The sequence below is a fragment of the Rhincodon typus genome, chromosome 11 (assembly GCF_021869965.1).
Source record: "Rhincodon typus isolate 14 chromosome 11, sRhiTyp1.1, whole genome shotgun sequence".
Lineage (NCBI taxonomy): Eukaryota > Metazoa > Chordata > Chondrichthyes > Orectolobiformes > Rhincodontidae > Rhincodon > Rhincodon typus.
The window spans coordinates 34,718-58,341 of NC_063342.1; the positions used below are offsets into that span (position 1 = coordinate 34,718).

The 23,624-nt window shown below is 42.8% G+C and overlaps 1 protein-coding gene across 1 annotated transcript in view; it reads right to left on the bottom strand.

The window, feature by feature from the left end:
* Positions 1 to 1,150: 1,150 nt before the first annotated feature.
* The window catches only part of LOC109921744 (cytochrome P450 2J2-like), an 81,481-nt gene continuing 59,007 nt past the window's right edge, over positions 1,151 to 23,624 (bottom strand). The window contains exons 7-10 of the mRNA XM_048603005.1: positions 22,442 to 22,583; positions 13,132 to 13,319; positions 7,995 to 8,136; positions 1,151 to 1,332 (exon numbers count right to left, since the gene is read on the bottom strand). Of these exons, the coding sequence (XP_048458962.1) occupies positions 1,151 to 1,332; positions 7,995 to 8,136; positions 13,132 to 13,319; positions 22,442 to 22,583 (654 nt within the window). The remainder of the gene's footprint in view (positions 1,333 to 7,994; positions 8,137 to 13,131; positions 13,320 to 22,441; positions 22,584 to 23,624) is intronic.

The following is a 23,624-nucleotide window of genomic DNA, read 5'->3' on the forward strand; positions in this document are numbered from 1 at the left end:
AGTTTTTAGGGCTAATGGATCAAAGTTATGGGGAGAAAGTTGGAATAGGGTATTGAGTAGGATGATCAGCCATTAATGATGGAGCAAGCTCAGAAGACCGAAAGGCCTACTCCTGCTCCTATTTCTTGTGTTACCATGTTTCTTCCCTCCACCCATATGGATTCTATGTCTGCTAATCCAAGTTCTTCTCTGTCCTAACAATGCTACCTCCCTACCTATTCCTTCCTGCCTGTCCTTTCAAAAAGTCATTTTAGTTTCCAGCTTTGATCTCCTTGTATCCATGTCTCTATAATGGCTGTAATATCATACCTATTAATCTGTTTGTGTCATAAATTCATTGATTTTGTTTTGAATACTACACACATTCAAATAAAGAGCTACTATATTCCCCTTTTTACCTTTACCCCACTTTGAAGCTATTTAATACTGTTATTCTATGTCCCTTCCTGTCCCACTGTGGGCATCATTATCCAAATAACTGCGCTGCAATGATGTTACATCCTTTTGCTTTGTAAACCTGTATTTCCTTGTCTCCCTAGCACACTTCACCCTCTAATTAGTTTGAAGACACCTCCACAGCCTGAGATATTCAAATTGCCAAAACACTGATCCCAGCACAGTTTACATGAATTCCAACCCATCAGAACATTTCCCTTTTCCCCCAGTACTGGTGCCAGTGTCTCACAAATTGAAACCCATTCCATCCTTACCAATCTTTGAGCCACAAATTTAACTCCTTGACTTTCTTTACCTATTGCCAGCTTGCCCATGGTTTAGGTAGTAATCCAGAGATTATTACCTTGGAAGTTCTGCTTCTTAATTTAGCTCCAAACTGTTCAATTTTTTTTTTGGCAGAAGCACTTACCACTCAGACAACAAAATATTTATCTCCCCCGAACAACATCACTAAAATTAGTACCTTCACTCTTTCATGTTGGTGTGGAAGCACATATAGTATTTGTAATGATAGCATATGGAAGTCATTTAGTGATCATAACTCAGTTGAAACACATTGGGGATTTCAAAGTCAGACAACAATATACTTTTTTTTTACAGCGATTGTGTTGTGCATGAGGGATAGTCTCAGCAATGTAAAGCAGAATCATCTAGGTTATAAAGCAATCATCCTGAAGTAGCAGTCAAATTGTCCTTATTTTCGAAGACAGGCACATATGTGGTAAGGGTGGGGAGCAAGTGTAGCTCCATAAACACCAGCAAGATTGAAGGGGTAGCCTCCTGCTGCAGCAGTAAACTGAAACCGTTGCATAAGGAACGTGAAGAATAAGAAGGTCTCCATCTGAGCCAGGTTTACTCCAATGCACATACGGTGACCTGGTGAAGATAATGAGTATTCAGTCAGGTGATCTGGACCCTTGGAGAATCCATAAGTGTTAACAGTCTCACTCTCTTACACATCTTAACATATCTATCACTCTCATCTTGTATCCTATCCATAGAATCCCTAGTGTGGAAACAGGCCATTGAGCCCAACAAGTCCACACACAACTCTCCAAAGAATACCTCACCCAGACTCAACCCTGTACCCTATCCCTGTAACCCTGCATTTTCCCTGTGGTTAATCTACTAACCTAGGCATCCCTGGACACTATGGGCAATTTAGCACAGCCAATCTACCTAACTTTCACATCTTTGGTAACAAAGTGTGGAGCTAGAGGAACACAGCAGGCCAGGCAGCATCAGAGGAGCAGGAAAGTTGATGTTTCGGGTCAGGCCCTTTCTTCAGGGCAGTTAAGAGTCAACCACATGCTGTGGGTCTGGAGTCACATATAGGCCAGACCTGGTAAGGATATGCAATTTCCTCCCCTAAAGGACATTAGTGAACCAGATGGGTTTTTCCAACAATCAGCAATGGATTCGTGGTCATCATTAGATTCTTAATTCCAAATATTTATTGAATTCAAATTCCACCATCTGCCATAGCGGGATTCGAACACAAGCTCCCAGACCATCAGCTGGGTCTCTAGATCAACCGTCCAGCGATAATACCACTAGGCCATTGACTCCCCCATCTATACTATTCACCTCAAACAATCCTTGTGACTGCAAGTAACTCACTCATAACTCTCTTTCCTACAGAAATTTCTCCCAAATTTCCTATTTGATTTATTTGCAACTATTTTATATTTATGGCATCCAGTTTTGGTTTGTTCTACAATCGACCATATTGTCTTGACTCTCATCAGCTCTTCTCTTCTATAAATGGTGCCCAGCCTATAAAAACTTCCTTTCAGTTCTGGTATCCTCCTTGTAAATCATCTTTGCCCCCTTTTTTCAGTCCCAATATCCTTTATATAGTATCACTGAATCATTATAGCAAGAAGGCATTTGGTCCATCATGTCTTCTCTAGCCCTGTAAATAAACAATTCACTTAGTGCCATTATCACATCTTCTCCTCATAACCCAGCACATTTTTACCTGAAAAAGAACAATCTAATTATCTTTCAAATGCTTTGATCCAACCTACCAGCACCACACTGAAGTGCACTCCAGACCTGAAGTACTCAATGCATGAAACAGTTTTCTCCCATGTCACTTGGTTCTTTGACACTATTAATGAAGGGTTTGAGAATATGAAGGCACAGATTTGACAGAAATGGTAAAAGAATCAAATGTGGGTGGCTCTCACTTGCCCTCTGAAATGGCCGAGCAAGCCATTCAGTTGTATCAATCACTACAAAGTCTCAAAGAATGAAACTGGATGGATCACCTGACATCGACCTAGACACCAGAACAGACAATGGCAGAAACAGCCCTGTCAACCTTGCAACATCCTCCTTGCTAACGTAGAACTTAGAACATAGAACATAGAATATAGAATATAGAACATAGAATATAGAACATAGAACAGTACATCGCAGGAAGGGGCCCTTCGGCCCACTATGCTGTGTGGAACATGACACCAAATTAAACTAATCCCTTCTGCCTGCCCTTGGTCCGTATCCCTCCATTCCTTGCATATTCGTATGCTTATCTAAAAGTCCCTTAAATGCCCCTATTGTATCTGCCTCCATCACCACACCTGGATGCGCATTCCATATTCCTACCACTCTCTGTGTAAAAAACTTGCCTCTCGCATCTCCTTTGAACTTTCCCCCCTCACCTTACATGCATGCCCCCTAGTATTAAACATTTCAACTCTAAGAAAATGATTCTGACTGTCAACCTTATCTATGCATCTCATAATTTTATAGACTTCTATCAAGTCTCCCCTTAGCCTCCACTGCTCTGGATAAAACAACTTGAGTTTTTTTTTCTGGTCTCTCCTTATAGTTCATACCCTCTAATCCAGGCAGCTTCCTGGTAAACCTCTTCTGTGCCCTCTCCAAACCCTCCACATCCTTCTTGTAATGTGGTGACCAGAACAGAATGCAATACTCTTAAGTACAGCCTAACCAAAGTCTTATAAAGCTGCAACATGACATCCTGACTCTTGTACTCCATTCCCCAACCAATAAAGGCAAGCATGCCATAGGCCTTCTTTACCACCCTATCTACTTGCATGGCCCCTTTCAGGGAAGTATGGACTGGAACCTCAAGATCCCTCTGTACATCAATGCAGTTCAGGGTCCTGCCATTAACTGTATTAACTTGATGGGCTGAATGGCTTCTCTCTGCACAGTGGGGATTTTATGATTCTATAATTCTACTCATCCAATCACACTGTTTGACTCTCTTCAATGTGTATCAATCCCCAAACCAATAGCATTGTCCCATTCCCTTCAACATCTATCAATCCCTAAACTAATCTGACTGCCTCATTTTCTTCATCATGTCTCAAACCCACTGTCCCATTCTTTAATGTAAAACACTGTCAAACCCATCCCACTGTCCCACTCTCTTCCACAAGTATCAGTCCCCAATACAATCCTGCTGTCCTACTCTCTCCAACATATATCAATGTATTGTCCCAACCCATTGTCCACTCTTTTCCATCAATCCCAAAACCAATTTGACTGCCCCACTCTCTTCATCATATATCAAACACACTTCCCCAATGCCTTCAATCTGTATCAATCTCCTAAATCAATTCCATTACCCCACCCTTTCCAGCATGCATCAATCCCTCTGCCCCAGACTCTTCAATCTGTATCAAACACCAAAGCAATCCTGCTCTCTCACTCTCTTCAGCATGTATCACTCTGGCTCTGTTCAATTTGTATCAATTCCCAAACCAATCATATTGTCCCATCTCTTCCACATGTATCAATCCCTAAAACTATCTTCAATGTATACTTTTCCAACTGCTCCAGTCTCTTCAACACGTATCAAAAAACATTAAATTAGATAAGTTCTCAGGGCTTGATGGGATCTATCTCAAGATACTGAAGGAGGCAAAGTAGGAGATTGCTGTGTCCTTGACAGAGATCTTTGTATCCTCTTTCACTATAGGCAAGGTCCCAGAGAGTGGAGAATAGCCAATGTTGCTCCTTTGTTTGAAAAGGGCAGCAGGAATAATCCAGGGAATTATAGGCCAGTGACCCTTACATCAGTGGTCGGAAAATTATTGGAGAAGATCCTTAGGGACATGATTTACTTGCATTTGGAAAAGAATAGACTTATTAGGAACAGTCAGCATAGCCTTGTGCAGGGGAGGTCTTGTCTCACAAATTTGATTGTATTTTTTGAGAAAGTAACAAAGATGGTTGACGAGAAGATGTTATCTGCATGGAAATTACTAAAGAGTTCAATAATGTCCCCCATGAAAGGGTTAGTCTAAGCCTAAGCCTAACCCTTACCCTATCTCAGGTACAGAAGATTAAGTCGCATGGATCCTTGATGTGTTGGTAAGTTGGATATAAAATTGGTTTAATCATAGAAGGCTGAGGGTGGTTGTGGAGGGATATCCGTGATCAGTGGTGTTTTGCAAAGATAAGTGCTGGAACCTCTGTTGTTTGTAATATATATATATATAATTGATTTGGATGGAAATGTAGGTGGTTTGATTGGAAACTTGCAGAAGACACAAAAATTAGTGGAGTTGTGGATAGTGAGGTAAGTTACCAGGGTAAAGAGCAGAAAAATGGCAGATGAAGTTTAATCCAGAAAAGTGTGAGGTGATGCATTTTGGGAGGTCAAATGCAAAAGAGAAGTATACAGTAAATGGCAGGTCCCTTAGGAGCACTGATATACAGAGAGATCTTGGGGACCAAGTCCATAGCTCTCTTCAAGTATCAATAGATGTGGATAAGGTGGTAAAGACAGCATACGGCGCGCTTGCCTTCATTAATCGGGACATTGAGTGTAAAAGTTGGCAAGTAATGTTGCAACTTTATAAGATTTTAGTTAGGCCACATTTGGAGTATTGAGTGCAGTTCTGGTTGCCACAATGTAGGAAGGCTGTTGAGGCTTTGGAAAGGGTGCAAATCATGGTGCACTGGAAGCAATGACTTAGTGGTATAATCACAGTTAATCGAGAGACCGAGGTAATGTTCTGGGACTCAAGTTCGAATCCCGCCACAGCAGATGGTGGATTGTGAATTCAATTAAAAATCTGGAATTAAAAGTCAACTGATGACCACAAATGTTGATTGCCAGGAAAAACCTATCTAGTTCACTAATGCCCTTTCAGGAAGGAAATTGTCATCCTTATGTGGTCTGGTCTATATGACTCCAGACCCACAGAAATGTTCTGAGGAAGGGTCACCAGACCCGAAACATTAACTCTGATTTTTTTCTTCACAGATGCTGCCAGGCCTGCTGAGCTCTTCTTGCAAATTTGTTTCTGTTCCCACAGAAACATGGTTGGCTCTTGACTGCCCTTTCAGCAATTTGGCATGGGCATTAATATAGCATTGCCCTCTTCCCATGAATGAATTAAAAAATGATGTTTACCAGGATGTTGCCTGAATTGGAATGTATTAGCTATAAGGAGTGACTGTTTAAATTAAATAGGTATAGAGTACAAGACTATGAACCTGGTGCGGGAAAGGCTCTCTCTACCTGTTCTACCACCTTCAATGATCTGTTCACATAGACATCTAGGTCCCTCTGATCCACAGCCCCTTTAGAATTGTATCCCTATTTAATATTGTCTTTCACTGTTCTTCCAAACAAGTGTATCTCTTCTCTGCACTGAACCTCATTTTCTACCTATATGACCACTCCACTAATTTGTCAAAGGTGCTTTCATAGTTCTACATTGTCTTCCTCAGAGTTTACAATTCTTTCAATTTTAGTATCATCTGCAAACTTTGAAATTCTCCCCTACACACCAAGATCCTGATCATATACATATAAGGACTGAATACAGAGAGAATGTTTCCCTTGGCATGGAGGTCCAGAACAGTGGGTCAGGGCCTCAGTATATACAGTGGGTTATTTCAGACAGAGATGAAGAGATATTTCTTCACTCAAGGTGGTGAATCTGTGGAATTCTCTACCACAGAAGCTTGTAGAGGCTAATTTCTGACTACCCCCTCATTCTCTCAGATCCTCTTTTATCCTCATCCTCACTCCCTCCTCATTCTCCCACACTTTTTTGTCTCTTCTCTTCTCTCTTCTCTGACCTCGGAACACCCAGCCTTGGAACTCCCGGCTTTGGAACACCCAGCCTTAGAACTCACAGTCTCAGCCCAGACCCAAAGAGGTAGCCTCTCGGCCCAGCATGATGGTCTCTTGGGCCAGCAATGCAATCTGCCAGCCCAGCGTGGAAACCACTCAGCCTGGTGTGGCAATCTCCCAGTGGCCTAGCGTGGGAGTCTTCGAGTGGTATGTGACAGTCTCTTGGCCTGGTATGGTCTTGGTGTGAATTTTCAGTCTCGAGGTGATACCAGAGCAATCTCCTGGCCTCGTGAGCCCTGAGGTGAAGCCAGGTGCAGTCTGGATTAAGGCCCAGTGTGGACTGGAGGCTAGGTATCAACATGGACTGGGTCAGTAGTTTCTTTGTACCTTTTTTTCTCCATTTTATAATTTATTCCTAAATTTGCAATGCTGGACTTTGCTTACTTCTCTATTTTTCCAAGAACTGTAACTGAAAAAGCTGTACCTAGAGACCTTTGTACCTAAGAAGATGCCATAAGCAGCAACTTGCAGACTTTTCACTGTAGTCATTTGACTACATATGACAATTGCACCAATTCATTCATTCAAGTCACTGAATATATTCAAGAAAAAGATATATCAATTTCTAAACAAAAGGCATCAAGGGGCATGGGGAGAAAGTGGCATTGAGATACAGATCAGCCATGATCTAATGAATGATAGTGCAGGCTCGATGAGCCAAATAGCCTGCTCCTGCTCCTACTTTATATATTTCAATGCTAAAAGCAAACTACTGCTGATGCTGGAAATCTGAAATAAAAAGAGAAATTGTTGGAAATACCCAGTAGTTTTGGCATGCCCTATGGACACAGCAAACATTCTGAACCAAATGTGACTTCTACAAAACTAAAGGAGATTATAAATGTGACACCCAGTTCACTAATAATTGGTTTTCAGTTGTTAGCTCTCTCCACCACAACACATAGAAACCACAGATACAAGATCTTACTTTCTGAACTCACCTGTTGCTCTTGATAACTTTCTCTTTCTCTACATATCACAGAATCACAGGATTGGTGTTGTGCAGAAGGAGGCCATTTGGTTCATTTTGTCTGCACTGGCTCTTCAAACGAGCATGATTACCGAGTGCCAGTCTCCTACTTTCTCCTCATACCCGTGCATATTGCATCTATCCAGATAATATTCAATGCCATCTCTCACTTACTATTGTTTGGTTTCTCAACCCTTTGTTTTTCTTAGACACCACCTATCCTTTCCAGACATGTCCATACACCCAACTTACGTAAATATCATTGTCTCTTTCTTCCTTTGTCCATTACATTTTTGCATTGATTTGTTTCTCTATCTCTCCCAGCTCCCTTGACTTTCCTGCTTCTCATTCCACTGAAGTTAACATTGGTTTCAATCTTTTACCCTGTCCCACCCTATTTCCCTTTTCTGCTTTTTTCATTCCCCTCAGTAACTCCCATACCTGTCGAGAATGGAAGATGTGCATCTACTTGGTGGAACTGTCCATTTTCATCCAGATACCGGTTAGGGTTAAAACTGTTAGGTGATTTCCAACGTTTTCCATCGAACAACACACCAGTGAGAGAGGGGATGACTGTTGTGCCCTGATTAAGATAAGTAACATTCCAGAATTATCTATAAATCAGGAGATGGAAGTAAAGGCAAAACTAAAAAAATCAGTCACCAGAGACATTTGGAGTTGGGAGGGTGCTGACAAGTGCTTGGCACCTGTTGGACTTTATCCTACGGTCTTAGAAGAAGGGTGTAGTGAGATAGTTGATGCATTACTTTTAATTTTCCAAAACTCCCTTGACTCAGGGACAGTCCCATTTGATTGGAACATAAAGAGTGAAACATCTTTATTCAAAACGTAAAGAAAGCTGGAAAAGAAAAAAAAGTTAGGCAGGTTAATCTAACAGCTGTCATGGGGAAAACATTAAAGATGTTATAACAATAAACTTAGATATGTTCAAGGTAATCAGCCAGAGTCATCATGGTTTTGTGAAAGGAAAATCAGGTTTGACCAATCTGGTGGAGCTTGTTGACGAGGTAGCATATTGTACAGATAAAAGCTAACAAATGGAGGTAGCACATTTAGATTTCGAGAAGGTATTTCATAAGGTACACATCAAATGGTACTGTGGAAAATAAAAGCTCATGGAACAAACGGTGCTGGCACCTCAATTGTTCACAATTTATATAAAGGGCAGAAAGTGTGGTTGTTAAATTTGCTGATGATGCAAAGCCAGGTAGGAAATTCAGTTGTGAAAAGGATACAAGGAGTTTACAAATGTAATAAATTGTGATTGGCAAAGATGTGACAAATTGATCATAAAGTGTGCAATTATCCAGTTTGGTAGGAACAATAAAAGCAAGAACATTATTTAAATAGTGAGAGATTGCAGAGCTCTGATATGCAAAGAGATCTGGGTGTCTTCGTGAATAAATCACAAATGTTAGTATGCAAGTGCTGCATGTAATTGGGAAAGCTAATAGAATGTCACCGATAAGCCATGATGTGGAGTTGCTGGTGTTCACCTGATGAAGGAGCAGCTCTTCAAAAGCTTGTGATTTCAAATAAACCTGTTGGGCTATATCCTGGTGTCGTGTGACTTCTGAGAATGTTATTGCTTATTGCGAGGGGAATTGAATTTTTTTTTCTTTATTCACCCACGGGATGAGGGTGTCGCTGGTGAGGCAGCATTTATTGCCCAGAGGGCAGTTAAGAGTCAACTACATTGCTGTGGGTCTGGAGTCATATGTAGGCCAGACCAGGTAAGGATGGCAACTTCCTTCCCTAAAGGACACGAATGAACCAGATGGGTTTTTCCTGACCGTCGGCAATGGATTCACGGTCATCATTAGAGTCTGAATTCCTGATATTTGTTGAATCTAAATTCCACCATCTGCCATGGCAGGATTCAAACCCGGGTCCCCGGAACATTATCTGGGTCTCTGGATTAACAGTCCAGTGATAATACCACTATGCCATTGCCTCCCCGTGAATTGAATACAAAATTAGACAGGTTATACTTCAGTTTTACAGGGCACTACTGTTTATAGACTATTGTATTATTTTTTAAGGGAGAATGTAAATGTATTGGACACAATTCAGATAAGGTTTACTAGCCTAATGCTTGTAAAGGGTAAGTTGCGTTGGGAGGAAAGGTTGAACAGATTGTGCTTATGTTCACTAGAGTCTGGAAGATTTGGAGGTGACTGGATTGCAACATTTAAGATTCTGAGAGGTCTTGACAGGTTCGAGAGAATGTTTTCACTTAAGGGAAAATCTAGAACTAGGGGACATTATTTAAACATCAATTCACCCACTTAAAATACAGATTAGGCAAAATGTTTTTTTTTTCAAAGGGGCCATGAGTCTTTAGAACATAGAACATAGAAAATAGAACATTACAGCGCAGTACAGGCCCTTCGGCCCTCGATGTTGCGCCGACCTGTGAAATCAATCTGAAGCCCATCTAACCTAAACTATTCCATTATCATCCATATGTTTATCCAATGACCATTTAAATGCCCTTAAAGTGGGCGAGTCTACTATTTTTGCAGGCAGGGCATTCCCCGCCCTTACTACTCTCTGAGTAAAGAACCTACCTCTGACATCTGTCCTATATCTATCACCCCTCAATTTAAAGCTATGTCCCCTCGTGCTAGCCATCACCATCCGAGGAAAAAGGCTCCCACTGTCCACCCTATCTAATCCTCTGATCATCTTGTATGTCTCTATCAAGTCACCTCTTAACCTTCTTCTCTCTAACGAAAACAGCCTCAAAACCCTCAGCCTTTCCTCATAAGACCTTCCGTCCATACCAGGCAACATCCTGGTAAATCTCCTCTGCACCCTTTCCAATGCTTCCACATCTTTCCTATAATGCGGTGACCAGAACTGTACGCAATACTCCAAGTGCGGCCGCACCAGAGTTTTGTACAGCTGCAACATGACCTCATGGCTCCAAAACTCAATCCCTCTACCAATAAAACCTAACATACTGTACGCCTTCTTAACAACGCTATCAACCTGGGTGGCAACTTTCAGTGATCTATGCACATGGACACCGAGGTCTTTCTGCTCATCCACACTACCAAGAATCTTACCATTAGCCCAGTACTCTGTATTCCTGTTACTCCTTCCAAAGTGAATCACCTCACACTTTTCCGCATTAAACTCCATTTGCCACCTCTCAGCCCAGCTCTGCAGCTTATCTATGTCCCTTTGTAACCTGCAACATCCTTCCGCACTATCCACAACTCCACCGACTTTCGTCTCATCCGCAAATTTACTAACCCATCCTTTTACGCCCTCATCCAGGTCATTTATGAAAATGACAAACAGCAGTGGCCCCAAAACAGATCCTTGAGGTACACCACTAGTAACTGAACTCCAGGATGAACATTTCCCATCAACCACCACCCTCTGTCTTCTTACAGCTAGCCAATTTCTGATCCAAACCGCTAAATCACCCTCAATCCCATGCCTCCGTATTTTCTGCAATAGCCTACCATGGGGAACCTTATCAAACGCTTTACTGAAATCCAAATATACCACATCAACCGTTGTACCCTCATCCACCTGTTTGGTCACCTTCTCGAAGAACTCAATAAGGTTTGTGAGGCACGACCTACCCTTCACAAAACCGTGTTGACTATCCCTAATCAAATTATTCCTTTCTAGATGATTATAAATCCTATCTCTTATAATCCTTTCCAACACTTTACCCACAACCGAAGTAAGGCTCACTGGTCTATAATTACCAGGGTTGTCTCTACTCCCCTTCTTGAACAAGGGGACAACATTTGCTAGTCTCCAGTCTTCTGGCACTATTCCTGAAGACAATGACGACATAAAGATCAAAGCCAAAGGCTCTGCAATCTCCTCTCTAGCTTCCCAGAGAATCCTAGGATAAATCCCATCTGGCCCAGGGGACTTATCTATTTTCACACCTTCCAGAATTGCTAACACCTCCTCCTTATGAACCTCAATCCCGTCTAGTCTAATAGACTGTATCTCAGTATTCTCCTCGACTACATTGTCTTTTTCCTGTGTGAATACTGACGAAAAATATTCATTTAGCACCTCTCCTATCTCTTCGGACTCCACGCACAACTTCCCACTACTGTCCTTGACCGGTCCCAATCTTACTCTCGTCATTCTTTTATTCCTGACATACCTATAGAAAGCTTTGGAATTCTCTTCCTGAAAAAAACCTTGAAAAAGGTCCTTAGTAAATGAATTTTTTAAGGTAGAAATAGATTGATTCTTGTTAAGTAAGGGGTGACAGGTTTCCAGGGGTAAGAGGGAATGTGAATTTGTGGTTGCAATTGGATCAGGCATGAATTTGTTGAATGACAGAGTAGACTTGATGGGCTGAGTGGCCGACTCCTGCTCTTGATTCTTTGCTCCTGTTTGTATGTAACAACAAACATTTTCCAGCAAATTTCAACTCAGTGATACATGGAGCATGTTGTAGTTCTGAGCGAATGGATGTTAGAATCTGCTCTGCACTGAATGTCCATGTAGTGAGACAACCTTTGCCTTACTGAAGATTCCAACTTTTCTTTAAAAATAGGGAGGGTTTAGCTCCCAATCATTTGAAGCATTCCCTTAACTTGTAAAGTCTACTTTACCTGTGCAGGAATTCAAAATAGGATGATGAAACAAGACAGATAATGTCACATACACATAGCTTTGACATGTGGGATTAATTTTTAGAAGATTTGGGTATAGGTTTCTTCCTCTTTCAATTGTTTGTCTCATGAATTATCACAGAATCAGAATCTTACAGCACTGGAAAGAACATTCATATCATCATGTGTGTACCAGCACATTGAAATAACTTTTCAGTTCATCCCATTCCTTCAACCTGCTTTAATCCTTTACTTTAATCCTTAAAACTTTAATCCTTAAACCTCAGAACATTTTCTTCTCAATTATTTATTGAATTAATTTTGCAACTCACTCTTGAATCTGTTTCCAACAATATTTTGGGTAATGAAATCCAAAATATTACAATTCACTGCCTGAAAACTTCCTTACACATGCCCTTCATTCTTTTACCAGTTGTTTTAAGGCTTTGTTACCTGGCTATCCTTGAAACTGGAAAACAATCTCTATTTTACTTATCAGGACCCTCCATGATTTTCAGCATTTCTATTAAACTTCCTCTTAACTTTCCAGGATCCAAGGAGAACATGTCCGGCTTTTCCAGTCTCTCTCCATCACCCTGTAGTTTCTAATAAATCTGCACCACACTGTCTCCCAATCCTACATTCAATAGGATTAATGTAACAATTTGTTTCACAACAGACCTAAAGTTTTTGTTCAAATTTACTTGATCAAAGCGAGAAAAAACATTGCAAGCTATTTTTTAAAGTGAGTTCAAGATTAGGTAGATTCAATTTCTAAACTCTCAGAGGTTAGAAGGCAGCACTAAGACACTGAAGCTTCTTTCTCAAAACTAGAATGATATCTGTAATCTGTATTTCATTGCTGATTTATAGAGTTCAGATCATCCCATCCATCCAAAGACACTCCATTGAACCAATTCTTCAGCACATTTGTTTAGCAATGATTGGGTCTTCACCTTTGGGATCCTGTATCCTCTCAGCTGCAAATCCTTGGTTGTCTGCCTTGGAATGTTCAAAGGGATGACATTGCCAACTCTCAAGCATTCGTGGATCACAGCGTTTGTGTATGGCAGTTTTACTCGATCCACCCAGGATGGCTCCTTGTGCTGTCCAATCATAATGTCAATCTCATGATGAACTTTCTCTGCAATATACAGAGCAGGAAGAAATTCAGAAATCAGAAGTAGAAACAACATTCAGTTTTAATGTCAAATATTGGCATTGTGGCTAAAAAGTTTATTTCAAAATGCTTAGAAGTTGTAACAAGAAAACAGGATATTTAGCTCTATCATTGGATGTCAGCATTTAACCTTCACACATGAAAAACATTCCTAGCTGTCCAGTTCTGTACCAGTTCTATTCAACCTTTTGATGTTTGTCCACCTAATCTGCTTTAATCTTGATTTAAAGTTTCTGTATCAATAAAACATGTTAAAAATGACTTCCACTGTCTTACAACTTCTTTGTTAAAGGAATTTCTCTTGCTCTTTGCTCTGTAGCATTCTACAGCACAATACACAGATGCCATTCAATGTACTGAGTTTGTGTGAACTCTTTCAAAGGATAATCCAGGTTGCTGACAGTGTGAAAGATGCTGTTAGGTTACAGGAGGATATAAATGGATGGGTCAGATGCACAGATCAGTAGCAGATAGAATTTAGCCCTGCTTAGTGTCAGGTGATGCACACTGGAAGAAGTAACAAGACAAGGGAGTATTCAATGAACAGTAGGATACTAGGAAGCTCAGAGCACAGAAGGAACTTGGAATGCTTACCCACGGATCCCTACGATAGGACACATACAGGACACTTGCCTTTACCAATCGTGGTATAGATTGCAGGAAGGTTATGTAGGAGCTAGGCAGGACTTTGATTAAGCCATAGCTGGAGTACTGCGAGCAGTTATGGCCACTGCACTATAAGAAGGCTGTAATTGCACTGGAGGAGATGCAGAGAGATTTTCTTTAAAAATCTTTCATGGGATAAGGCATTTATTGCCCCAGACAGCATGTTAGCAGATAAGAGTCAATTACATTGCTGAACTACACTCTGAAGTCACAAGTAGTCAAGGCCAGGTAAGGATGGCAGTTTCCTTCCCTGAAGGACATTAGCAGACAATAATTTCTGATAATCAACAATGACTTCATGGTCATCATTGTCATAAGGAGGCATGGGATTCAGAGAAATTTGGCTGTCTGGATATAAAAGTGACTGTCCAATAGAAGGCAGAGGGTGATAGTATTCAGCCTGGAGCTTGGTGACCAGTGGTGTTCCACAGGGATCTGTTCTGGGACCTCTGCTCTTTGTGATCTTTATAAATGACTTGGATGAGGAAATGGAAGGGTGGGTTAGTACGTTTGCCGATGACACGGAGGTTGGTGGAGTTGTGGACAGCGTGGAGGGCTGTTGTAGGTTGCAACGGGACATTGACAGGATGCAGAGCTGGGCAAAGAAGTGGCAGGTGGAATTCAACATGGAAAAGTGTGAAGTGATTCATTTTGGAAGGTCGAATTTGAATGCAGAATACAGGGTTAATGGCAGGATTCTCAGCAATGTGGAGGAACAGAGGGATCTTGGGGTCCACGTCCATAGATCCCTCAAAGTTGTGACCCAAGTTGATAGGGTTGTAAAGAAGGCATATGGTGGGTTGGCTTTCATCGGCAAGGGAATTGAGTTTAAGAGCCGTGAGGTTATGCTGCAACTCTATAAACGTCTGGTTAGACCACACTTGGAATATTGTGTTCAGTTCTGGTTGCCTCATTAAAGGAAGGATGTGAAAACTTTAGAGAGGATGCAGAGGAGATTTACCAGGACGCTGCCTGGACTGGAGGGCAGGTCTTAGGAGGAAAGGTTGATGGAGCTAGGGCTTTTTTTCATTGGAGCGAAGAAGGATGAGAGGTGACTTGATAGAGGTGTACAAGATGATGAGAGACATAGATAGTGTGGATAGTCAGAGACTTTTTCCCAGGGCGGAAATGACTATTATGAGGGGGCATAATTTTAAGGTGATTGGAGGAAGGCATAGGGGAGATGTCTGAGGTAGGTTCTTCAAACAGAGAGTGGTGGGTGTGTGGAATGCGCTGCCAGCAGTGGTAGTGGAGTCAGATACTTTAGAGACTTCTAAGCGACTCTTGGATAGGCACATGGAGGATAGTAAAATGTAGGGTATGCAGGGTAGTTTGATCTTAGTAGGATAATAGGTCGGCACAACATCATGGGCTGAAGGCCCTGTACTGTTCTATATTCTATGTTCTATGAGACTCTTAATTCCAGATTTTTATTGAATTCAAATTCCACCATCTGTTGTAGTGGGATTCAAACCCATGTCACCAGAACATTACCTTGGTCTCTGGATTAATAGTCTTACAATAATGCTGCTGGACCATCATCTCCCCATTAAATTCCACGATGTTGCCTGGAATGGAGCACTTTACCAATGAAAAGAGGCTAAATAAGCTCAGGTTGTTTTTTTTTTGGAGCCGAGAAGGCTGGGTGGTGAGGGTGGGTGGGGGGGTGGGGTGTGGATGCGGGGTTAACTTAGTGAGATGTATAAGATTATGAGGGGCATGGACACGGTGAATAGAAAGCAACTGTTTCCCTCAGTCGAAGGTCAATAATAAGGGGCCATAATTTTAAGGTGAAAGGCAGGAAGTTTAGAGGGGATTTGAGGAAAACCTTTTTCACCCAGAAGATGGTGGGCATCCAGAAAGCACTGCACTGTAGTTAAGCCAGGTAACATCACAACCTCACAATCTTTAAAACCTTTTAAAAGCATTTGAAATGTCACAACATTTGACTCAGTCTATATTTCCTGATGCCTCAGGAAAACTGTCAATATAATCAAAGACCCCTCCCAGCCTGGTATACTCTCTTCCATCAGGCAGAAGATACAAAAGTTTGTAAACACATTCCAACAGATTCAAGAACAGATTTTTCCTAGCTGTTATAAAACTTTTGAACAAACCTCTCATGTATTAAAGTTGATCTTTCTCTGCACCTACTCTTTTCTGCTCTATTACCGTGATGTACTTACATATGATGTGTTTGCTGGATAGCGCGCAAAAAAATACTTTTCACTGCATCTTGCACATGTGACAACAATTAAATCAAATCAAGTCAACATCCAAGGCTATTGGCCTTGTGCTGGAAAGTAGGACTAGTGTAGATTTAGTCACCAGTACAGACTTGATGGACTGAAAGGCCTTTTCTGTGCTGTATGATTCAATGGATCTAATTGAATCTGCCCCCATGCTCCTACTCAGAATAGCACTGCAACTAAAAAATTAGTTACAAAAACAGAAATTGCTGGAAAAGCTCAGCAGAACTGATAGCATTCATGGAGAGAAATCAGAGTTAAATTTCAGTTCCGGTGATCCTTTGTCAGAACTGATTTCTGATTTTGTTGAGCTTTTCCAGCAATTTCTGTTTTTGTTTCTGATTTACAACATCCACAGTGCTTTAATTTTTTTGTTGAGAAATTAGTTAAGTTGTTTTTTGAAAGCTACCTATTGAATCAATCAGTACATTCCAAATCCTAATCATTCACTTTCATACATTTAATCCAGTCACTGTACTCTGTTCTTTCCGATACTCCAAAATTCCTAATGCAAGGTCTGACAAGTAGTAACTCATTTAAGTCTGATTCATTATCAAATCAAATGGATGTCTGAAAGTGGAAGAGAAGTGTATTCAAAAGAAAATTAAAATTTCTTCTGCTCTTCACCCTATAATAAATCTTTCCTTTTGTTCTAACCCCTGCCCCCCAACCTTCACTTGCTCAAATGGTCTTCTATTTTGAGCAGTTGTGGTGTAGGATTCTTGGTCATGAATGTTAACTCTGTTTCTCTCTCTCCACAGGAGCTCTTGATTGGCTGAGTATTTCCAGCACTTTCTATTTTAACGCATGAAATGTGAGGACTGAATGCACATTGGGGAGGGAATGGCCCAGTGGAATTGTCACTGGATTGTTAATCTGGAAACCCAAATAATCTCCTGGGGAAACTGTGATAACAAGGTGTGGAGCTGGATGAACACAGAAGGCCAAGCAGCATCGGAGGAGCAGGAAGGCTGACGTTTCGGGCCTAGACACTTCTTCAGAAATGGGGGAGGGGAAGGGGATTCTGAAATAAATAGGGAGAGAGGGGGAGGCGGATAGAAGATGGATAGAGGAGAAGATAGGTGGAGAGAAGACAGACAGGTCAAAGAGGTGGGGATGGAGCCAGTAAAGGTGAGTGTGGGTGGGGAGTTAGGGAGAAGATAGGTCAGTCCAGGGAGGACGGACAAGTCAAGGGGGCGGGATGAGGTTAGTAGGTAGGAGATGGGGGTGGGGCTTGAGGTGGGAGGAGGGAATAGGTGGGAGGAAGGACAGGTTAGGGAGGCAGGGACAAGCTGGGCTGGTTTTGGGATGTGGTAGGGGGAGGGGAGATTTTGAAGCTTGTGAAGTCCACATTGATACCATTGGGCTGCAGGGTTCCCAAGCGGAATATGAATTGCTGTTCCTGCAACCTTCAGGTGGCATCGTTGTGGCACTGCAGGAGGCCCAGGATGGACATGTCGTCTGAGGAATGGGAGGGGGAGTTGAAATGGTTCACGACTGGGAGGTGCAGTTGTTTAGTGCGAACCAAGCATAGGTGTTCTGCAAAGCAGTCCCCAAGCCTCCGCTTGGTTTCCCCGATATAGAGGAGGCCACAACGGGAACAGCGGATGCAGTATACCACATTAGCAGATGTGCAGGTGAACATCTACTTGATGCGGAAAGTCTTCTTGGGGCCTGGATGGGGGTGAGGATGGAGGTGTAGGGGCAGGTGTAGCACTTCCTACGGTTTCAGGGAAAAGTGCCGGGTGTGGTGGGGCTGGAGGGGAACCCCCTTGATCATGACCCCACCCCCGACCACCAAACCATCATCTCCCAAACCATCCACAACCTCATCACCTCAGGTGGCCACCCACCCACAGCCTCCAACCTCATCGTTCCCCAACCCCGCACCGCCCACTTCTATCTCCTTCCCAAAATCCACAAACCTGACTGCCCTGGTCGACCCATTGTCTCCGCCTGCTCCTGCCCCACCGAACTTATCTCCACCTATCTCGACTCCATTTTCTCCCCCTTGGTCCAGGAACTCCCCACCTACGTCCGTGACACCACCCACGCCCTCCACCTCCTCCAAAACTTCCAATTCCCCAGTCCCCAACACCTCATCTTTACCATGGACGTCCAGTCCCTAGACACCTGCATTCTCCATGCAGATGGCTTCTTCCTGTCCCGCAGGCCCGACCAGTCCCCCTCCACTGACACCCTCATCCGCTTAGCCGAACTCGTTCTCACCATCAACAACATCTCTTTCAATTCCTCCCACTTCCTACAGACAAAGGGGGTGGCCATGGGTACCCGCATGGGCCCAAGCTATGCCTGCCTCTTGTAGGATATGTGGAACAATCCCTCTTCCGTAGCTACACTGGCCCTAAACCCCACCTCTTCCTCCGTTACATTGATGACTGTATCGGCACCGCCTTGTGCTCCACGAGGAGCTCAAACGGTTCATCCACTTCACCAACACCTTCCACCCCAACCTTAAGTTCACCTGGACCATCTCTGATACCTTTCTCTCCTTCCTGGACCTCTCTGTTTCCATCTCTGGCAACCAACTGGAAACCGATATCCATTTCAAGACCAACAACTCCCACAGCTACCTAGAATACACTTCCTCCCACCCACCTTCCTGCAAAAATGCCATCCCCTATTCCCAATTCCTTCGCCTCCGCCGCATCTGCTCCCAGGATGAGGCATTCCACTCCCGTACATCTCAGATGTCTTCGTTTTTCAAGGACCGCAAATTCCCCCCCTCAGTGGTCGAGAACACCCTCGACCGTGTCTCCCGCATTTCCCACAACTCATCCCTCACACCCCCTCCCCGCAATAACAACCAAAACAGAATCCCCTCGTCCTCACTTACCACCCCACCAACCTCCGGATCCAACGCATCATCCCATGACGCTTCCGCCATCTGCAATCCGACCCCACCACCAAAGACATGTTTCCCTCCCCACCCTTATCTGCTTTCCGGAGGGATCACTCTCTCCGTGACTCCCTTGTCCGCTCCACACTCCCCTCCAGCCCCACCACACCCGGCACTTTTCCCTGAAACCGCAGGAAGTGCTACACCTGCCCCCACACCTCCCCCCTCACCTCCATCCCAGGCCCCAAGAAGACTTTCCACATCAAGTAGATTTTCACCTGCACATCTGCTAATGTGGTATACTGCATCCGCTGTTCCCGTTGTGGCCTCCTCTACATCAGGGAGACCAAGCGGAGGCTTGGGGACTGCTTTGCAGAACACCTACGTTCGGTTCGCACTAAACAACTGCACCTCCCAGTTGTGAACCATTTCAACTCCCCCTCCCATTCCTCAGACGACATGTCCATCCTGGGCCTCCTGCAGTGCCACAATGATGCTACCCGAAGTTTGCAGGAACAGCAATTCATATTCCGCTTGGGAACCCTGCAGCCCAATGGTATCAATGTGGACTTCACAAGCTTCAAAATCTCCCCTCCCCCTACCACATCCCAAAACCAGCCCAGCTCGACCCGCCTCCCTAACCTGTTCTTCCTCTCACCTATCCCCTCCTCCCACCTCAAGCCCCACCCCCATCTCCTACCTACTAACCTCATCCCGCCCCCTTGACCTGTCCATACTCTCTGGACTGACCTATCTCCTCCCTAACTCCCCACCCACACTCACCTTTACTGGCTCCATCCCCACCTCTTTGACCTGTCTGTCTCCTCTCTACCTATCTTCTCCTCTATCCATCTTCTATCCGCCTCCCCCTCTCTCCCGATTTATTTCAGAAGCCCCTTCCCCTCCCCCATTTCTGAAGAAATGTCTAGGCCCAAAACGTCAGCCTTCCTGCTCCCCTGATGCTGCTTGGCCTGCTGTTTTTATCCAGCTCTACTCCTTGTTATCTCAGATTCTCCAGCATCTGCAGTTCCTACTATCTCTAATCTCCTGGGGACCCAGGTTTGAATCCTGCCATGGTGGAATTTGAATTCAAATAAAAAAATTTGGAATTAAGAATCTGATGATGACCATAAATCCATTGCTGATTGCTGGGGTAAAAAAACATCTGGTTCACTAATGTCGTTTAGGGAAGAAAATTGCAATCCTCACCTGGTCTGGCCTACATGTGACTCCAGACCCACTGCAATATAAGTGACTCTTAACTGCCCTCTGGGCAATGAGGGATGAGCAATAAATGCTGCCTGGCCAGTGATGCCCTCATCCTGAGAATGAATTTAAAAAACACAGTTGTTCGGTATGAAAATCTGTTTTTTTTTTATTTTATAAAAATATAATTTCATTGTAATTGGCATTAAACCAAAATCTACAGGTTAAATTCTGTAGTTCCTACTATTTATTTAGGTTCGAACAAGACTGTCAATGAAAGACAACCAAACTTAGAAATGGCTGAAATTGGAGCTCATTATTTGATGTGGAGGTGCCAATGTTGGCTTGGGGCGGACAAAGTCAGAAGTCAGACGACACCAGGTTATAGTCCAACAGGTTTATTTGAAATCACAAGCTTTTGGAGCGTTACCCCTTGACGAAGGAGCAGCGGTCCGAAAGCTTTTAGACTATAACCTGGTGTTGTCTGACTTCTGACCTTGCCTATTCATATTTGTCAAGATGCCTCTTAAACATTGTTATTTTATTTGCTTCTACCACCTCCTCTAGCAATGCATTCCAGCTGCTCAACCACCCTCTGTGTAAAAAACTTACTCTCACATCTCCTTTAAATTTTCCTCCTGTTATCTTAAACCTATGTCCCTCAGTATTTAACATTTCTAACCTGGGAAACAAACTTCAACTGTCCAAACCTCTCATAATTTTATAAACCTCTATTAGGCCACCAGTCAGCCTCTGATGTTCAAGTGAAAACAATCCAAGTTTTTCCAATCGCACCTCATAGCTAATACCCTCCAAACCAGGCGACATCCTAGTGTTCCTTTTCTGTGCCCTCTCCAAATTCTCCACAAAGGAATAGCACAGTGACACAGTGTTTAGCACTGCTGCCTCACAGCACCAGGGACCCAGATTTGGGTGACTGTCTGTGTGGAGTTTGCATGTTCTCCCCATGTCTGTGTGAGTGTTGTGACCACTTCCCTCCATGTTACCACCTTAAACCCGCACCATTTCTGAAATCTGAGTGATGGTTCCTCCAGCCAAAAACAAAACAGTGTTTGTACACAGTCCATGGGATGGATCCTATCCTTGTCATGAGTTGTTAAGTTGGTGCTTCCTTTAGAACCAGGAATTACATAACAGGTAGACTAACCAAAAATCTGAACAGGAATACTTTATTGACAATGCACACACCACTAAGTCAGTTCTAGACTGCTCCACAAGCTACCTCCTCTAAGTCACCTAACCAGCTCTCTTAAAGGGGCAGCACCCTCAACTACATGTGAATAAACCCTGGCCCTGAGAACCTTCTCCAATAATTTTCGTACTGCTGATGTAAGGCTCACTGGCCTGTAATTTCCCAGATTATCCCGTTGCCCTTCTTAAACAAAGGAACATTATTAGCTATTCTCCAGTTTCATCTTCTTGCCAGTGTTAATTTTCTACAACTCTTCACTCTCACTAGAAGCTAGGATCTCAGTTCTGAGAAATTTCTGATGTCTTTCTGAGTAAAAAGAACCACAAAGTAATCATTTATCTTCTCTGACAATTCTCTATCCCCCACTATAAATTCTCCTGATTCTGCCTTCAATGGATCTGCATGCATTTTAACCTCGTGTCTAATTTTCGCCTCCTATGGAAGCTTTAACAGTCCCTTTTTCAGTTTATTAATAAATTTCATTCACATTCTATTCTCTCTTTCTTTACTAGTCTCCTGGCCCTTCTTGATGTATTCAAAAAGCTCCCAATCTTCAGATTTAATGCTATTTCTTGAAACTTTTTCAACATTTTTTTTCAATTCTAAACACCCAAACTTACAAACAGTCTGGGGTCTCCCTCAGAGTTACCTGAGAAAGGGTTGTGTCTTGTGGTTAGGGAGTAAAGGTTTTCAGTTAGCTTCAGAGAAATGGTGGATTCAGTAAATGATCATTCTGCATCAAAGTAGGTAGGAAATCTTAACATTTCAGCTTGTGTTCCTTCCAAATCATGCCTTTTTGAAACAGATGTGGTTAGCTTCCTAAGCCTTCCCTGCTAACATTCCTTGTTGTTTCTTAAGCTTCCTATTGTGCTAGAACTTGAACATTCTGTACCTTGGATGGATGGATACACTGTCATGTAGAGCAACAGCCACCGCAACACTGACACAATGGTTTCGGTGCCACCTATAATCAGATCAGTGGTGCAGGCAACTAGGTTTTCCAGAGTGAAGGTGGAATTTTCATCACCACTCACCTGCCAAAAGAAACCAGAGGCAATTAGATCTGCAGACTCGGAAAACGACATAGCAATTAGCTCCATTATTGTTAAAAAGACTCTGGGAAAAATTTGAGGAGGTAACTCCATTTTTCACATTGGACAAGTATGGTACCCATCCCATAAACATGGTGCCCATCCCATTGCCTTGATACCTACATAAAACTATGATCTATTCTTTTACCATGGACCTATCCCATTACTGTGGTACTCATTCCTGTTACAATGCCACTGTGCATATGTGATAAATTCAGTGGACTCTCACCTTAAGAGTCCAATCAAATGACTTCATGATGAAATTATTGGCTTTTTGCGAGGAAAACAGGTCAGTCTAACCTTGCCGTCTGTAGATTAAAGATCTGCATTATAAAACTCTTGCTGTTGTTTTCTGCCTCCTCCTCCTTCTTGAAATGTAACAGGTACCCATTCGGTTACCATGGAGGAGAAAACAGATTTAACATTTTAAACCCAACACGACTCTTTTTCAGAAATGAAGTGAGCTGGAAAAGTTTGGTTTTTATGTTATTTACAAAAGTGGGGAGGAGAAGGGAATGGAACAAATGGTAAAGGTGACCAGGGCAAAAGGCAAAGAGAATGCTAATGGTAGTACAAGTGGATATACCTTGAACAGCTGTTTTCTAACCAGGCATCCTGCAGGTAATCTTACTGTCCTTGAAATGTTGCTGCTGATGAGAAAAATGCAAGCTCTGACTTTGACTCTCAGCTGGCTGAGCCAACATGCTCAGTTCCAAATTTCTTCACGGTTTCATCTCCAAACGCTTTTCTTTAGGGCCAAGAAAATTAAATGCCCTATAATACATTGACTACCAGTGAAAGAAATTTGCATGACCTGGTGATGTATAATGAGGCAGATTAATTATTGATCTGAGAGTAAAAGATCCCCTACGGAATAGTAACTATAACATAGCAGAATTTAGCATTCAGTTTGAGAAATGTGTGTCAGAAATAACTGTGCTACACGTAAATAAGGATAGGTAGATTGTGGGTGACACAAAAAGT